The sequence below is a fragment of the Semicossyphus pulcher genome, unplaced genomic scaffold (assembly GCF_022749685.1).
Source record: "Semicossyphus pulcher isolate SPU_LCO1_2020_fin unplaced genomic scaffold, fSemPul1.0.p SCAF_13, whole genome shotgun sequence".
NCBI classification, from domain to species: domain Eukaryota; kingdom Metazoa; phylum Chordata; class Actinopteri; order Labriformes; family Labridae; genus Semicossyphus; species Semicossyphus pulcher.
In genome coordinates, this window is record NW_027211637.1 from 12174513 (window position 1) to 12194103 (window position 19591).

Below are 19591 nucleotides of genomic sequence, written 5' to 3' on the forward strand. Positions count from 1 at the left end.
GCTTTAATTCATTCGCAGAAAAACAGTAGCATTTATCTTTCATTTAAGGACAGGGGCCAAAGAACCTGAGAGTTCACATGCATGTAAGAGAGACCCTTCCCTCCACAGGGCAGGGTCAGAGGTTGCTAACTTGGCCCCTTCAGTTAAGCACTCTCACTTTCCGCTCTGACATCTCAGACAACAGGAACTGAAAGGCAGGACATCACGCTCATGTCAATCTAAAGAGTCTTCACTGTATTCTGCTATTAGGATACATGTAGGTCAGAGTATGTATTTCAGAGGAACCAGACTTAAGCAGTGGATAAGCTAAGCTTGCACTTTGAGCAGCCATACTGACTAACATGCTTCTTTTTGAGTTCATTCTGTGAATACATTTTCTTAATGCAAAAAAGCCTCTCATTTGCATTTTGCTCAGCTCAAAAAGTTTGCATTCAATCTTTTTTTCTAGATATTTTTTTCCAAAATAAATGCACAGAAAAAAGGTGTAAAAAATGTGAAAAGGCAGCCCTTCTTTTAACATGCATTGTTTTAGTTTACCTTGAAACCTGTTCATTAGAAGCAACCTTAGCCGACATAGCAAAGTGTATAGTTACTTTGCCTTTCAAATCCGATCAGACTTGGGTTCATTTACATTTTGCTTTTTGATGCCTTGACATGAAATCCAAAACAAGAGCCTCAGACTTTAAGCAGATGTCAAATGTTAACATAAGCGGAAATAATTGACAACTGACCCCTGACCTCTCTTCCTTTGTGGTGTCATGTTCTGGGTTCTTATAAGCCTGTTTAGCTTTGTTGACTCATGTCTGCTGTCAAAGAAATGGTCCCTGAGCACTCATCAGGTGGGAGGGTAATGTGAGCAGGGGAGCGCCACAGATGGTTTGATTGTCATCCTCCAGGGAGATGGTCCAACAATACCAAATGTACAAAGCATTTTATGTTGCCCCCTCCCACCCCTCACACAAACGTACACACACAGAAAGACAGCCTTTCTTCCCATTATACAGATCTGTCAGCATAAAGACGTTGTTATATGTTTTAACAGTCTAATCTTTTTGTATTCATTATCAAAGGTTGTTTAGCCTGGTTTTAAACGGTTCAGCATGTGTTTGTGGTTTTTACTCAGATTATTAAATGTCACACACATTTTAAAATGTTAAAAGGTTACATGTATACTTTAAAACGGCATATTTTAACAGAAAGGCAAAGAAGGGTGTAGGATTTAACATGACAAAAAATGCCTCATAATCAATGTCTATCCAAAAAGCAGCTCAAACAGCACCAGACTTATAAAATGATCCAATTTTGCAAAGCAGGTAATATCATTGCTGTATCTGTAACCCAAACTTTGACATATTATCAATTATGCCACTGATCAAAAAAAAAAAAGCTTTCTTACTCCTCTTATCAACTGACCTTAGTGTTAAGAATCCTTTCCTGCAGCTCTCCTCCAGTCTGGACCACAGAGAATAGCTGTCACCAAATCCAGAGCGTCACCTCCTCTCCACACAGTGCTACGACTGTCACTCTACCTGCCCTCTCACTTTACCCACAGGCCTCATCAATAACCAATCAGACCAGCCACAGCAGTGGCAATGATGTCACCACCAGCCCTCAGACCAGCCACTCCCCAACCCCGTCCAGTACCTCTTATGCAAAACACAGAGACCCAGGTGCTGCCCCCATCATGGCTAAACGCATTCAAATCTCTCAAGCCTTAGGAGTATTAGCATATTTTAGCCCTCAATGCCCTGAATTAGCAGCAAAAACAGCAGAATGTCTTCTAATCACTGGTGAGAGCTCAAAGTCCAAGTTTTCTGCAGGGATTACTGTAGGTCTAAACAATAGAAAACGTGAGCTGCTAATGTTTTTGTGTGTGCTCCACACGAAACATTTGACTTTAGTCAAAGCAAATACAGACAAATGAGGTGAGAGAAGCAGCAGCAAAGAAAGCCAACCTCGTCTTAAACAAACAAGCAAACAAGAGAACCTAGAACTTTCTTCCTTTACAACTGCATTCAACAGATTTCCTACACGTTTTTCAAATGAGGCTATAAAAGTTTCTTTAATGGGTTTTCTAGAAACCAGGCTGTCTAAAGTTTGTGAATGTTGGTCCACCTGATCGGCTGTATCCCTGGATGAGGTTACTGTTCCCTGTTACTATGGCTCCTAAGGCAGATTGTTTTTCCCAATGTATGATGTGGTACAAGCTGATCTTAATTGTGTGTGTGCATGTGTTCCAACCACCAGCTTTTGTTAAATAGTTAATGAGGGTGCGCCCTGGGCTGGTCACTTGGGCACTAACCCAGGGCGATGGGTGGAGAGATAGATGGGGGCACTAATTAAAAACTCCTCTCCTATATGGGTGATGCATTTACACACAAAGAAACACAAACAACATACAGCTTACCCTGGAGACAGGGCAATATTGCTACATGTGGATTTTATAATAGCTAACAACAGCCAACTTTGCATAGCTACATACAAAGCCTTTCTGTCTGAACAATATATTACCTTCAAATCATCTGCAGTGCCCTGACTTATAGTGCAGTTCTGCTTTTTGGTGAAACAGTACAGCAGAACCTTTAATTCGACTGACCTATAGACGTATCATTTGACAATAACTATGCATGCTTATAATTTTTTTAACAATATTTATATTGTGAAAATATTGTCAGGTTGGACCTTTACACAAACTCTGATGCATTTTATCATCAAGCATTAGTCAGGGTGAACATGACCATGCCAAGACAAGGCTTTTTAAATGTTTAAAAGAGAATGCCTTGTACAAGTATTCCTGTCCAAAGAACACCTCAAAGTGCAGTGCTCCTATCCTTACAAATTTTAAGATACTTTGAATGTTTGACAGAAATTAATTACCCTTATACACAAAGAATTGTATCAAATATTCATGGTGTCTGGTTAAAAGTAAAGCAAGTACCTAGAGACTTGTCATCATCACACTAAAGACATGGTAACAATCAGGATTACATTCTTAATGAGGTGAAAGTGATCCCTCAGACTGCTTATCTTTGTCAAAAATACAATGTTCCCTGAATAAATCCATTATTATTAAATGACGATATCAACTTCACTTTTAATGTACTTCACAGCAGTACTGAAACACCAGAAACAGCACTGAAACATATGTTGATGCCAATTTTAATTGCTGCTCCTCGTCAGCTCTGTATAAATACTTTTGAGTGATCTGAAGCCAGATTAATTACTGGAATTAAGATCAAACCCATCACAACAACCTTTGTGTGAGCCAACCCAGAAGAACTGCTACAGTAATGAGAATCGTTAGCCATGCTAACACAATAACGTCATTGTGGGAACCCAGACAAGGCTCATTGTTCACAAGACAAGCTCAACTGATTAGACACAAGGGAATACAGCAGCTAACGGCCAATTTACTTCTGTTCCATATCATTCATCATGTCACAGACTCGGCAAACAAGTAGTTCTCAAAAGTTGTCATATCTACAGTTATAATAAAATAAATGTAGCTTGTTTGAGGTACAATCACCCAACCTACTGTATATAACAGATTACTGCTGTGTGCGAGGCAATATCCCATATAAGAAAGACAGAATACCCATTATGTCTGTTTGATATGCCATGTCTTTACTTACATCTTTCTTGCCTGTGTTGCTCTCCACATGCCGTAAATTGCTTTTCACCTTCAAAAACTCCGCTGACGATGGCTCCTTAGGGGGCTGTGGAGCTGGGTAGCCTGGTGGTGGAGGGGGTGCTGGGGGAGACTGTGGGGGAGGTGGGGGTGGATAGGTAGGTGGTGGTGGGGGCTTGGGGGCAGCATTAGCAGGTGCCTCATTCTTCTTGGGCGCGTCAGAACCAATGTCTGGGTTTAGCATGTCCATATAGGCCTGCATGTCTGAAATGGCTGATTCTGATGCACCTGTGACAAAGACATATGGTTAATGTAGACTGACTGAGTTTAACACAGAAACCCAAACAATGTGTACTGCTGATTTAACAAAACAAAGCATTTAGGAAATACTTTTTTGTGTTTCTGTTAACACACAATTCAAACATGAATAAGAAACATGATCTAATCTAGACAATATGCCTCTCCATCCAAAACAAACACTGTCTACACACAGTCCACTAGGGTGCAGTACTAGTATAGCATGCACCAATGACAGGAGACCAAAGAAAGCAAGCTGCTGACTGATGTTAGCTCCACACAGTAAATAACTGAGGGTTCCATTGTTGCTGATTTGAAAAAAAAAACAACAGCTGAGAATTAAAGTCTAAAGGTTCTTTTACCTTCCGAATATGAGTTACTAAATTATACATATATAACTGTTAAGCTCATTAGCCTTTCAAATTTTAGTTTAGAATCATAGGGGGAAATCATTTGAAATTCATTACAATTAAAAATATCTTACAAGTTAATTTCAGCACCTTGTGGGTTCACCCAAGAAAAGAAAAGTCTATAAAAGTGTTTTTTTCCTACGTAGCAGACCTGTGTGTGCGACTGCGTTCAGCTTGACTGGTGGGCCTCGTGATGTTGTTAAGCTGCTCCTTTTCTCCCCAGTGCTGGATTGGCTGGAGTTGGCTGAGTCATAGTTGGACAGAGAGCTGGATGGTGAGCTGATGTCAAAGTGTGTCCCCTGGCCTGTGGGGGGCATGGTGGTGTTTGGGGATGAGAGGCCCGAGTCCGGCTGCTTGTACTCGAGGTCTGTTGAGGGGTCCCGAGACAAAACACGATGCTCCACACTCTGTTAGAGGACGCAGTTTATGAAGATAAGTGTCAGTGTGTATTATTATATTATATGAAAAAAACAATCAACTAATGAACTCTTAAGTAATTGCTCATTTTTAAAATATCTACAGTTAATGTCATTTTGCTGTAAGGAAACAGTGTCATTACAGAAGACTGACAAATTAATAATTGTTAATATGAATGATCTTCTTATTCATTTGCCAATTCTCAAATCCCACCACCCCTCAGTCCCTGATGACCTAGATGAGGAGAACAGCATTATGAGTTTAATTACAGCACACTAATGAAACATCTCACAGCTGATCAAAAAGGCTCAGGGGCCCTCTGCTTTTCCCACAGCACAGCTCTCACTTAGCTGAATACATTATTCCTCATGGGAAGACTGCAAGAGGGGGGAAATATGTTTCCCAAACACTTAAGAGAGTGCAGTGTCAAGGAGTTATTATTCCTCTGTGGATGGAAGCCATGGAGGCCACAGTGTGACAAGTGTTAAAAGCTCTGGTTATAAGCAGACTGATGTCAGTCAAGGGACATGTTGCTACAATATGCTAAGTAGAGATTAGAATTAATAATTATCATTAGAATTTTTCAACTGACGAATTTAAGGTAGAATTTGAACTACAGTTTAGATGTGAAAAAAATGACAGGCATGATAACTCAGAATGCATATTAGGATGAAGTGAAGGTCAAGCATATTGATAGAAATATACTAATATACCCTTTTCCCACCGAAATTACCGTATTGATGCAGGGTTTTTACAGACCCGCTTATAAATGCTGATTGTCTCTTTTCCCATTGCCAGTAGAATATACTCCTTTCAGTCTCTTTTCTGCTGCATCGCCGTCTGATGTTAGAAGCGCGGGGTTAGGTCTTTATTGTATCTATTACTCATTCAGACTATTTATCAAACATGGCGCCAACAAATTTGGAACGATGTTCGAGCACTGCTCGGACAAGACGGGCGGAATTTGTAGCTGAGATGACAAGGAGTCGCAGAAGTTAACGACGGAGCATAGCATCATGCCAGAAAGGGGGCAGAGATTAGCGTGTCGAAGCTGAGGCAATAATTACCCGGGTCTACTGCAAAGTCATTTGACCCGGGTCTGAATGCCAATTGTAACCTTTCCCACTAAGCAAAAAAGCTGGGTATTAGCATGGGTTAGTGGGTTTTTCGACCCTTGGGAAAGAAATGTTCTCCTTCAAGAGCCAATAATGTTCTCTTTAATTTTCTTCTGGGAAAGCTCCCATTAGACCAATTAATGTTCAAAACATATTGGTGAGACACATGTCCTCAAGTTTGTTTAGAAACTAAAAAGAACAAAAGGGTATTTCTTTCGGAGATCATTTAATCTGGAACCTTTTTAAAAGCCTGTATAAGATTTCACAAAAACAGTAAAAGTAAAAGCACAATAACATGTTTTTTTTGTAAACATATTTCATATTTTTTCTGTCTCATCCCTTTAATAATTTTTGACCCCTAAGACTTGACCTATTTTTGAACCCAATGTTTGAAACCACTGACCTGCAGGTTAACAGGTCAGTAGAATATTTAAATAGCAAATAGTTCATTATTCTGTATTTGTTTTACATAAGGCTTATTTCTTAGACAGTATGCAAAGTTTGTGTTCAGAATGCCTGCCACCAAGAGATATATGGCACGGTGTGTCTCTTACCATGTTCTCCACAGTGCGCAGATACTTGGCACACTGGGAGTGGCCGTTGTATTCGGCCAGGTCTGCTGCTGTGAAACCGTCCTGGTCCCTGATGCCCAGGTCCACCCCATTGACCACAAGAATCTGACAGCACTGGAGACACGGGACAGACAGCAGACACAATGGTCGGACGAGTCAGATATAAAAACAATATTAAAGTGCATGCATTAAAACCAGCTTCAATTACCTAACATAATAATAATACATTTTATTTAGATTTGCCTTTCAGGACACTCAAGGTCGCTGTACAAACAAGAAGACACAAACAAGAGTAAAAACACAAACAAGAGCAACAACAAACCAGATAAAAAACATTAAGAGTGGGTGAGGGACAGTCTTAACATAAATCTAATTAACACCAAAAGCTCCCAAACTATTATTTCTGTGGAAACCATGAAAAAAAGTTTAAAGGGTTGCTCAGCTGATCTCTCATACCCAGTTCTTCAATCACTATTATGGCCAACAGGAAGTTAAATCCTAAATGTAGAATATTTAGTGGAGGGTTGATAAACTTCAATGGTTTCTTGAAAACCTTCCCCTTGCTCTCTAAAAGAACGCATTCCTCTTTCATTACAAGAAGCAACAACAGTTTAAAGCATCTGGTTTGAAAACTCCCTGCCAAGTGCCACGTGGAAGCCAAACTAAGCTTGTTGTTCTTAGACTGAGAAAGCTTTGTGCTGCCATATTGCACACTCCTGTTTCAGTTACTATGGTCTCTGCAGGGGAAACCTCGGGCTAGCAATGAGTTAGGGTCAATTTTACTTTTTGTAATGCAAATATCGGACAAAATTAAAATGTTCTCCTTATTAAATATCTTAAGGTTGTGCTGAAACAGCTTACTGACCCGACATAGATTCAACCAAACATTAGTCAAAGCAGCAGGTCAGGGCGGTGCTAAAAATATGAGCTGGAGACCATTCATTCAAAACAGATGGTTAAGTAGGAAACTCAGTCTGGATACATGAGCACCAAGAATCAACATCTTCCTACATTACTTATAACGGTAACAGAATAGGGGCTTTTAGGCTCTCTTATGTCTGATATTGCTTTATTGCCATTATGATTAAAAAAAGGCTCAGGACAGCCAACATGCTCATGCTCCACGACATCACTCCACTGTCTGAGTCTGTGTCTTCAATATAATAAACTATTACAAAAGGACACAGATAATGTTAGGATAATGTTAGATCAAATCATATATTCTCTGTTGCAGCTCTTCACCTGCCGGTTTGAATACCAATTGTTTTACTTTTCTCTACCTGTACAATATCAAAAGGAAGTGATTTATTAAGCTTTATTCTATTTCACTGTTATTTCCATTCTGACTCTACGCACTTAATAAGTAAAAGAATTAAGACATGAACGCAAACCTCCAGTTCGCCATTCTCCGCAGCATCGTGAAGAGGGGTCCCTCCCCAGTTGTCAGTGACGATCTCTCCGCCGTGCAGCAGAAGCCAGCTGAGCACCTTTGCGTGGCCGCGGCTGGCTGCAAAGTGCATGGCCATGGCCCCGTCACCATCCCTGTCTGTCAGGCTGATGTCTGTGCAACTCATCTGAAGGGAGGAGGATGACAACACTAGTTACAGTCTTATAATATGATAATAATAATAATAATAATAATTAATAATATGAAAGCTGCAATAGGGGAAAAAGTTACAGAATATTTTGCATTTACAGGTCAATAATAAAACCTGCTTTCTAGGCAGCGCTTTGTCTAATTTTACACATCAAATAATTAAACCACAGTACACCAATATTCTTGTGCTGTCATTTTGGATATGAAATCAGACTAGAACTAAAATGTGTATGTTCATTGTTTACAATTTATACGATCAGTTATTTAGAAAGATATATAAAATTAACTGTATTGATCCCCAAAGAATTATGGGAAATATGGGAATACATGTTTGCAAAATTTGATCACTTGTGTTCTAATGTCCTAACATACCAGCCAGACGATGACTGTGTTGTGGCCCATCTGGGCAGCAGCATGCAGAGGGGTCATCCCGTCATTGGCTCTGATGCTCGGATTTGCTCCACAATCCTTAACCAGGTATTGGATGACCTCCAGATGACCCTCCTGGCAGGCCAGGTAGAGTGGCGTGGCACCATTCTTAGTTTGGGAGTTTACAACACTGTAGAGAAGTTCAACAGAAAGGTAAATAAAGAGGGGGCACAGCCAAAGCTCCCCTGTTGAGTCCTTACTGCAGTGGTCAGAGTTTGATTCTGACCCTGAACCTTTGCTGTGTGTCATCCCCCTTCTCTCTCCTTGCCTATCCTGACTAACCCTGCCCTGTCACTATACAAAGAAGAAAACATTCCCCACCCACATAAAAAAAAATTGATGATACACAAAAAAAAAAACTAATCAAAAGGGGGAAAAAGGTTGAAACCACATCTCTAATATGGAGGTTCTTTGTCGCCTCTTTATGTTGTCCTTGTTTAACTCACTGAAACCTAAATGTTGAGCAGAAACTCAGGAGGAGTTCATTGTTCACGTTATACTGACACAAAAGTCTGCATTAATAAAATCCAGCCAGGAATAGACAGATAGAAATTCTTTGTAAACTAGCAACTTTCAGTTTTGTGATGGATTACTGAAGTGAACAGGGTAGAACTGAAAACATTTTACACTGACAGTAAAAGCAGAGATACTTCGGATAATAATGGTTAGCAGTTAGTCTATTTAATGTAGTCTTTGTGATTGTGCAAGTTGTTCAGTCTCAGTTTTAGTGCTACACTGAAAGTGCTTATAACCCAGGTTTTGCAAAAAATCACAAACTTATGGACTTAAAAGTGCTACAAGTTAGCAAAAGGATGTGCAGAGCGGGGACAGTGTTGTCCCTGTGTAACTGGATCAGTAAACCTTAAGCAGTCTCTGGTCAGCTTCAGTTGGCAAGCTACTGGGAAATCAGAATCTAATTTCTAATCTAATTTAATCTAATTTAATAATCATAGAGATAAAGGAAATTAAAATTGATTTCATGTAGCATATGCCTGTTGCTTTTACTTTAAGTTTCTTCTTAAACAAGCTTCAGTTTATTGTTGGACCAGCTAATAACCGTACAAGCAAGAATGACGTCTGCTGTCTTTAAAAACTGGTCTCAATTCTGTTGGAAAGTTTAGGTTAAAATGAAGTCTTTAAAAAAGCACAAGATATACATGAATCGTATATTACTTTCATTTCTTCATGTTCTACAAGACTTCTGTTAAAAGAAGAAAAATATTTCACATACACATGCACTCATCTGCCCCTCTATAAGGTACACTTGTTCAACTAGTCGAGAAGGCAAATGCGAATGTGTGGCAGGAGCTTAATGCATTAATGCTTGTAGACATGGGCAAGACAGTCTGCTGGTAGGAAAGGTGTTTTAATTGACTTGGAATGTGGAATAATTGTTGGTGCCAGATGGGCAGGTATTTTGGAGACTGCTGATCTAATGGGATTGTCACGCACAACTGTTACTAGGGTTTACAGAGAATGGTCCGGATAACCGAAAATATCCACTAAGCGCTAATTCTCTGTGCAAATGCCTCTACCATCAAAGTAGAGGTCAGAGGAGAATGGCCAGACTACTTTGATCTGAAAGTAACTCAATTAACCGTTCGTTACGATCAAAATATGCTAAAGAGCATCTCTGAATGCACAACACATCAAATTCTTGAGCAGATCTACAACAGAAGACTCCACACCACTGTGGAGTAAACTAAGAACAGGTAACTGAGGCTAAAATTGACAACAAACTGAAGAAGGTTGAAATGTACCCATCTTGCTACTACCAGCAGGATGACACGCCACATCATGCAGCTAAAATCATCTGAAACCAAGTTTCTTGAACATGATTTTATTGTACTCAAATAGCCTTAACACAACGGTCACCAGGTCTCAACCAAATTGAACACCTCTGGGATGTGGTGGAATTGGTGATTTGCATCACTGATATGCAGACAACAAATCTGCAACAAGTCTATGATGCTATCATGTCAATATGACCAAAGATCTCCAAAGAATGTTTCCAGGAACTTTTGGAAATCTAAAGGGGTCAAACTTAGCACTAGCGCGTACCTTATGCAGTGTCCTGTGACTGTACATTACTGTGCTGTAAACAGGATAATAAGTGAGTGTGAGGAGTTTCACCCTGGTAATGGGGGATATATCCTTTGCATCACCCCGTGTTAGTCCATTATAGATGAGCAATAATTTCTTTAAAAAATCTAAACATATGCAATATTCAAATTGTGTGCTCTGAAGACACTACATTTAAATTACTGTTATACTCTTTCAGATTTCTGATGAAAAACATTATTTGTCAGGCTGGATGTGTTACTTAAGTCTGAAGGTACGAGGACTGTTACAGCCAAACATATCTTTGTCATGGACAACATACAGCTATTTCGAGAGCAGACAGCAGTGAGGCTGAGCCAAATCCTGCTTCCTTATATTTCCAAAGGCCCTTATCCCCGCCTCCCATACAGAAGCTCCTCCAATACCTGCACCCCTCCACATCCCAGATCTTTTCTGTCACAGCGTGAGGTCACGGAGTGAGCGACTGCTCCCCACTAAATCCCATAAGGTTGTGCTTTATTTGGATACTGACAAATGAGCAATGAGTCTTCTAAGAAGATTATCACTCCGTTGGCTTTGCCTGACTTGCTTTGTACTTAACGAAGGGCTGCAAGCGCCCAAGACACACTCAGTAGGTGAAGAGGAGCAGAGAAGGCGAGGGAAATGAGAGGCAGGGCTTAAGTGGACGAGCAGATCTTGTAGACACAAACATGACCCTGCCAAACTTTCCCTCAATAGAATGTGGCTCAGGGCCAAACTCTGGTGACTCAAGATCCGCATTAAAACAACATGTTGGCGTGTTCTGGATGACATCTGAACACGCAAGGCTGCATCTGCTTATGATCAATAGAAAGTACATACACATTCACATAACTTCTGCTGAAATTGTGATTACACCAACTACTAATGTAATATATATAATATATAGACGATAAATATTACAAATTGAGTCAGACATATGCCCATGTTTGGGACACAGGCTTGTATTTTGGGAAAATGATTAAGGGAAAGGTTCTAAGTAAAAACAAGCACATCTTAAATATTTGAAAATAAGAAGGTGAAGTAATCTGTGGTTCTGTCATCAGGATGAAGGCAGACAAGGTTAATTATTCATGCTTGTAACTAAAGTGGGCTGAAGTTCACCTGCTCACTGGGGTCTGTGGCGGAAAGAAGCTTACACTTGTCATTAATCCCAAACACAAACTTCCTGGGAGTGACAAAGTTGAGTGTATTCAAGGGAAGACAGGTACAATTCTTACAAACCCGGACAGTCTTTTGTCACAACTCTGTGAGAGTGAAGAGGCTCGAACACTCCTCTAAACAAGCGCTTTTGGAGAACAGGTGTAGATTTCAAAGAGCTAAGAAAGAGGTTAGCCTTGTGTGACGACACAGCTCGCAAGTGGCACATGGGGCACTACCTTGTCAGTCACTTTGACACTCGAAGGAGAAAAAACACTCTAAAGGAGCAGACATTTGATATATGTTCAGCTCCAATGAGTAATTTGCCTCAGTAATTCCTTGTATACTATCCCCTCCCTTGCCCTACTGTAACAAAGACCAAGGTTATCTTCATTACTAGCAAAGTAATTGATGTCACAGTAATGGTCTTCTTGCCTGATAAAGCCTTGTTACTGTAGCTTCTAAATGGCTTCCATGTCTAAATAATGAAGAGTGTTGTTGGAGAATTTACACACTTAATTTAACTGTGACTCAAGTTTCATGCATGATATATTTTGATTTTACTTATTCCATCATGGAAGATTACTGATCACATATTAAGCAGATCTTAATTTCATTTAGAGGCTACAGCTGCTGTCAGCGGAGCCTAAAAAAACTACAAGAGGACAACAAAAGTAAAGCACAGACAAGAAGACTCTTGGGACACACAGGGACATTCCACGTGGTCCTACAAGAGTACAACCCACAGTATATGACACGTCACACAGCATTTTCTCAGGTTAAACCCCTTGTCGAAAAGAGAACATAAGGGGTTTTTGATCCAACTTGTACCAAGAAGATATTAAGAAGATTACTGCTGAGGAAAATAAGTGCAGCTAGGCCATTGGCTGAGTGAAAAACACTACTCACATATTTAGTCTGTTATTCTCGATTTCACACTCAGATACTGATATCACAGTTAGAAAGAACACAACCTGAAACTGTGAGCTATACGAACATGATATATACAATAAGCGTCAGGCTGACATAGAGGCTTATACAGTACTGTGTGAACCATTTGAGTTACACAGTAAATATTGCAGTTACACTAACTGTAAAAATAGAGGTGAGACAAATAAGGGAGTTTGCGTTTCACTCTGAAGTTACTTAGCTAACTTTCCAGAATATGCAAATGCAGAGGTCTTTCCTTCTCAAGTGTATGCTGGAATTATGGTTTGGCCAAAAATCTTAATCTGTACTAATTGATTGCATAATCTGTCTGTAGCCTCTCTCTCCCCCTTTCTCTTTCTCTCACTCGCTCTCTCATTCATTATTTTGTGTAGACAGGCTATTAGCAGAGGGACAGCACATGAGCTAAATTGTTTTGGTTCACTTGGATGGAGCTTACAAACATAACCAACACTGAAATATCGCTGAAGCAAAGCTGCATCATTACTGTGCCAATTGTAACACACACAAAACATGCCAAATGCTGTAGAGCAGACAGCTGAATACAGAAGCAATTTTATGGTAAGGTTTGAGTGCTTGGCCTCACTTCACAGACGACATTTGACCTGTGAACATGTAATTAAAAGAACGTCTTTGTTGGGTGAAACACTTATAAAAATATCAAATAGTCTAAATTAAGATATCACAACTCATATATTAAATGCAACTTCATGTGCTAAGTGGATACTGTGTGTGCAGTTAAACTGCCACTGGCCCTTCATCACATCACACAACAGTTTTTTCACCTGGCCAATGAATACATAGTGGTGTGTCACAGTTTTACATGTGAGTTTCAGTAGTTTTAGTTTGCCATGAATAGCATTTAGCACAAAATACCTGTGATCATTGTAGTTTCCATCATGAGAAAGTGAGATTGGATACAAATATAACTCAAATCTGAAAATACTGGTTGACCCATAACCCTTAAACAACACTTCCAGCATGAGAAAGTTTATATTGGTCAAATCCCAGGTGGAAGTGTGTCATGTGTGAAGTTTTCCAGTGTCTTGAGGCTGTTTAATGGTTAGAGTAAAACTACAAACAGAAAATACTAGACTCGAAAAGAAAGAAAAGACTCGCTTGTTTACTACCCTAGTGTTTGTACTATTACCTCAGCAACACCCTCATTATGCTGTGCTGTTGATTGGCTAACAGTTACTAAAGTGATGATGTAACAGAAGAGGTTATGTTGTCCTTGTGATTTGTCAAGTAGAACAAACTAGAAGCAATCAAATTACCTCTTAAATCTCACTGATACAAATTTGCAGCGTGTAATAAACCCTGAAACTAAAATGTTATCTCTCTTCTGCAAAGTTCCATTCTGAACAATGCCTGAGGCTGGTGACTAGAAAGCAGACCGCCCATTCAAACGGATTTGTTTTCCTCATTATCTTATCGCTGGTTGGCGCTACTGTGTGTCGCCGTGGAGATGGTGGTAAACAGCAACAGTGGTGGTGAGGAAGAGTGAATGGGCCCCAGCTATCAGGGAGCTACCATGTCCCCGAGGCTCATTAAAATTTCAGCAGCCATGCACCTGTCTGGGGTGCAAGCGGACAATATTGGAGGTGCAGAGCACAAGATTAGTGCCTGGACAAGCTGCTCATCCTGCTAGGGTCAATAAAGTCAAAGCAATTCAACAGACAAGGCTGTTTACCTTAATGACTCAGTCGTAAATTCATTACAGTTCTACTTCTTTATGGCAGCAGTTAGTGCGATTGTTGATAGTTGACGTGGACACCAGAACAGAGAACATTGATCAGCTAAACGATAATCTCCATATTTTTCTTTTTATTCCTTTATAACCCATGAAGTTGCTCAGTAAAGATGAACTGAAGAACAAACCAAACAAGGATGAATAGTCTTACCTACGTAACACTAGTCAAAGGGATATGCTTGTTTACTAAAGTCACTTTATTAGAATGAAAAAAGAATTCATTTTAGAATTAGTTGGAGTTTAAAAATGAGTCATTGTTTACAACTGTGTGTAGGGAGGCATAATTAAACAGCCATGCTTACTAAGATGCCCCTGAGCAGGTCACTAGAGCCTACGTGTTCATTTGCTCAATGGATTTGTATTGAGTGCTGCAATACAGCCATCTAACAATATTAAACAATTACAACACAACATTTACCAGAAAGAAAATCACGTGGAGCCAACAGTGTTGTCTCCAGTAACAGTGACTGTTTGTGTGGCTTTCTCTTGTGTAGTTTAAATACTTTACATAGGCTACAACAGGGGCATGGTTTTCTGGAATGGAAACACAGTATCATGATTTATTTACATTAATTGTAACAAATTGTAGGTAATAAATACCTGGCTAATTAACACATATTTAGCCCATTCGCCTTTTACATCAATACAATCTCAGCTCTGACTATTTCCAACATAAAGTCAGGTGCTGAATACTCGGGTTATGAGCCTGCTAAATCTACACTTGAAAGCTGTCACCATCAGACTTCTCATCGCAGTCATAACCAATCTCTCTTGTGTTTGCTTTAGAAAAAACTACTTAGCTGACTGGAGCGGGAGTGTGGTGACCTTAACCCTGCCCTCTTATTCAGCAGATATTACCTGCAAACAACCTGGTTAATACTTATGGAGAATCTCTGGTGTTGGTTTGTGCTCATCTTGTCCTTCCCAGAAAAAGAACAATCCAGTCGTTCTAATGGCTCGCCACTGCCCAGTGTGTTCTAATAGTCATTACAGGAGGGTGTTATCTCTGCAGGGCACTGGTGGGTCTGACACTGCACTGATTAGGGATGATATTCATCAGAGGGTAGTGACATGCACACACTCGAACACACACATTTACAGAGAGAGCAGTAAAAGGTGGATTTATCATCAACTACTTTGATAATCTATCATTGGTAAAGTAATTTTGATTCAGAAAAATAGATGTTCAGGTTTTAGATTTGTTTGTTATTATACTCAATTGTATATTTTTGGGTGTCAGATAGTTTGATAGACAAAACAAGACGTTTATGGTGTGCTGCAATGATACAGTGATAGGCATGTATTCCTATTTTTTAGTGTTTTCAAAGGCAAACCATCCATCCATTATCTATACCGATTATCGTGTTGAGGGTCGCCAGGGGGGTGGAGTCTGCTCTAGCTGTCATTGGGCGAGAGGCGGGGTACACCTAGGAGTGGTCGCCAGTCAATTACAAGGCTGACACATAGAGACAGGCAGACAACTGTGCTCACATTCACCTATGGGCAATATTTAGAGTCATCAATTATGCAAACAACATGCAAACTCCACACAGGAAGGCTCCTGCATCAGAATCAGGCTTCAAACCAGGAACCTTCTGGCTATGATGCGCCAGCGCTAACCACTGCACCGCCGTGCAGCCCAAATGGAAAACAATTGGTTAATGGAGAAAATAATTGTCAGTTTAATAGATTCTGAAAGTGATTGTAAATAGCAGCCGTACATCGTATTTAATTCAGCACTGATAGTGCAGGTTGGTTAAAAAAACATGAGATCACACACACACTTTGATTGTTGACATGGTTCTCACGCAGCACTACAGACTTCTTGAAACTAAATGGAAATACTTGAGGATTATTATTAGTAGTAGTATTACATAAGCAGCACATGGGCATTGTGGTGTAGTGAGCAGTATTTTGGGAAAGTTAAACCAGTAAGAGGTTTTTTTAAAGGGATTTGAACACAAGGTATTAAGATTGCTGCACAGGTATCAAAAAAGCAAAGTTCAGGTTGTTCCCCATCACTGCCAGTTGATACTTCAAATAAGACCTACAGCACCTACAGTAGGAGCCTAGACCTGATGATGCTCTGTCAAAAACGGTCTCTGCATCAGTTGTGTTTGTTCGTTAAACATAAAAAACAAATAAGAGTTTACCTTTGAAATCTGCTGGGTCCATTTTCAATGTCAGACTGCTAAAGTGGCATCAGACTGAAATCTGAATCTGAGCAGAGGATCTACTGCCAACCTGTCTCAGTTACAAACAGAGGATGAAAACTTACTAAAGCCTACAAATATAAACGTTTTATGTAGTCTAAAGGCTCTTTTACAATAACTTTTTCAGCAGTCTTCACAGGAGAAAGGGTGCTGACAGGGAGGAGTCAATGACAGAGAGAAAAACCGAATGCTAGATGAGAGTGGTGGATCAAGTATGAAAGCAGTGTTATATCCTTCTGTATATGTGATATAAATACCAGTGATTATATGCCTTTTATACAGTACATAACTGTTTTATATTTGAATTTTTTATTTTATTTTGTTTTTGAAATGCCCAATTTCTATAACCTGTATTGAATTATCTTTTAAATAGATGGAACGTTGACAAACCACAGAGGATCTGACTGACCAAAAAGTCCGATATAGAGAGCTATTTTAGTCTTGATCGGTTGCTACACTTATAATGCTGACTCTCACCATGATACCATGTATCTTTATATTACCAAATGCAACACTTGACTTGAAAAAGGCGAGCTGTTAGGCCCACAATCAATGACACCAAGCATGCTTATAGAGAAAGAGGTATTTACATTCCCTGTACTAAAGATTAACTCACAAATTAAGTTACTACAACACAACAGCAAGAAGAAAATCAACACCTTATAAAACACACTGATAATTAGTTTTGATCGTAAACATGGTGAAAGGAAACTTTCAGAACACTGTAAAGACAAAACAGCGATGCTCTTACTTTGGGCTGTGCCCCAGTAACAGTCGCAGAGAGGGCAGATCTCCCTTGGCAGCAGCATAGTGAATGGGCAGGGCGCCTGTATCGGTGGAGGTTCCAGGGTCCACCTCGCCACTCTTCAGCAGCCAATCTGTGATCTCATGGTGACTGAAGCGGGATGCAAGGTGGAGAATGTTGGCGCCAGAACTGTCCCTGTGCTGTCAACCCAAAAAGTCAAAAGAGAATTAGAACTGAAATATGGAGTTCTGAAATTGAATTTCTTGAAGAGAAAATCCTCACACTGCATGAACATGAAACCAGCTGTTAGTCTATTTGTGCATTAGAGGACATCAGGATTTGATTGCTCAGTTTCTTTGAGGAGGTCGTAGCAACCGGCAGAACATTTCTTCAAATAGTTGTTATATTTACATAAAACTTGAGCTGCTTTAAAACTTGTACTGCACAGAACAGAGTGATGTAAGGCTGCTGCAACCTCAGTCAGCGACAGGATCACCACAGATCATTTAAGGAGTAAGTTGTTGTTATTGGCAACTATACTACTGTGCTATATAATTATTTAATTCAGGTTGACAAATGTGTAAAGTTGAAGCGAGCATGGACCTTCCATCAAGTAGATTGCTCTGCAGGTGGTAATTGATAGGTTTCACTAAATGTCAGCCAAGTATCTTATCAGTTAGTTGTTACCGCTCTTTGTCATTCTGCGGTCTGTCAGACAGCTTTCTAAAGTAATGCGAGACAGTGCAGAGATGATAGAGCTCGTAATACTGTGTGTCAAATTTAGAATCACAGATTACCTTAGATTGAGAGCTGATGATTCATGCTGAGCAGCCTTCTTTTGTGTGTGTTCTGTTAGTCCAAATAGTGTTTGTTTAACACGGGTCACAATATGTCAGGTTTTTCTCTTGAGACAAAACAACAAGCAGATTAGATAAACTGGTTAATCTTATTGTAAAATGGTGCGTTACTTTTTATTTATCTATTCTTTTTTTTAATACTGTATTCACTGACTTGCTACTTTGTCTTGGTACTGCTGTAACACCTGAATCTCCCCCCTGGGGATCAATAAAGGATTATTACCTCATTATCTTATCTTATCAGTGGATGCAGCATCTTCTGACTCTCATAAAAACAACTAAAAACAAACCTGTTCGCCAAACTTACATGCAACATCCACAGCAAACATGACCTATATTGGTTTCCTCATGTTGTTTTGCATGCCTGACCATGCGTAATGTTTCCTTGGATGCTGTTAAAGGTGCTTTTATAATTTATTATTATCCTTAATTGTGACTGACAGGTGGTCCGCCAAAGAGTACCTTACCTCTCATCCAAAGCATACTGGGATAGCTTGTGGCATCCTCTGCTAAACTAAGTATAATAAAAGAAATGCTAGAACCAAAGATACACCAGACTGTGCTGGTAACTGCATATGCACGTATACTATGTGTTACTTGTGAGCTCACTTCGGGAAACACCAGAGTACAAATAAAATGCAGCTTTTGCTAAGACTCGTGGAAAATCCAGGCTGCATTCCCTCTCTACTTTGCATCTCACCAGCAGCAAAATGGAAATGGGGGACAAGTCTTATAATCCAACACGTGAAGGTTTAAACACACGCCTTACCAACATCTACTACAAAACAATATCAAACCACACTGTCTGTCACTATGTAATTCTCTTCGTGAGTTACTGCGTGTGTGCTGTATAAAGAGTATTACATTTGCAAATTTAGATTTGCATACTTCATTGCCACGGGGACAGCAAAGTGGGTATTAAACTGAAACCAAAACGAAAGTGAGAGTTAGAGATCGATTCTAACACTTCCATCCAAATGCCTATCACTTACTAGTGTTTCATTTATCAGATTTTGTGCTGTACATTCTTAAGTGGTGGTTTTTAACAAAAGAAATATCATCCTGCTTTCTTTAATAGTCATATGTATCACTTAAAATTGTTGCCCTGGAAAATGTAAACAAAGGCAGTGTGCAGTTAAACGCTTCTTCTGACACGTACCCCCTGCCAGCGGTTTCAGGCATAAAAAATAACTATATAGAAATAATCAGTCTTGTCGCTGATGGTCTGGTTTGCTTTTGTAGGTCATAAAGAGTCATCAGAATTAATTTCAGTCTGTTTCAAAACCAATGATAAACTCCTCACAGGGGCTTTAAAAGGCAGAAATTTGAAGTTTGGTGAGTTCAGTACGATTTATCTGCTCCTTAGAGAA

General features: G+C 39.7%; 1 protein-coding gene across 1 annotated transcript in view; it reads right to left on the bottom strand.

The window, feature by feature from the left end:
• espn (espin) overlaps positions 1 to 19591 on the bottom strand; it is a 40126-nt gene that overhangs the window by 19331 nt on the left and 1204 nt on the right. Inside the window, exons 2-7 of the mRNA XM_069660586.1 lie at positions 17371 to 17564; positions 8409 to 8595; positions 7831 to 8013; positions 6422 to 6553; positions 4487 to 4742; positions 3633 to 3916 (exon numbers count right to left, since the gene is read on the bottom strand). Coding sequence (XP_069516687.1) covers positions 3633 to 3916; positions 4487 to 4742; positions 6422 to 6553; positions 7831 to 8013; positions 8409 to 8595; positions 17371 to 17564 — 1236 coding nt within the window. The remainder of the gene's footprint in view (positions 1 to 3632; positions 3917 to 4486; positions 4743 to 6421; positions 6554 to 7830; positions 8014 to 8408; positions 8596 to 17370; positions 17565 to 19591) is intronic.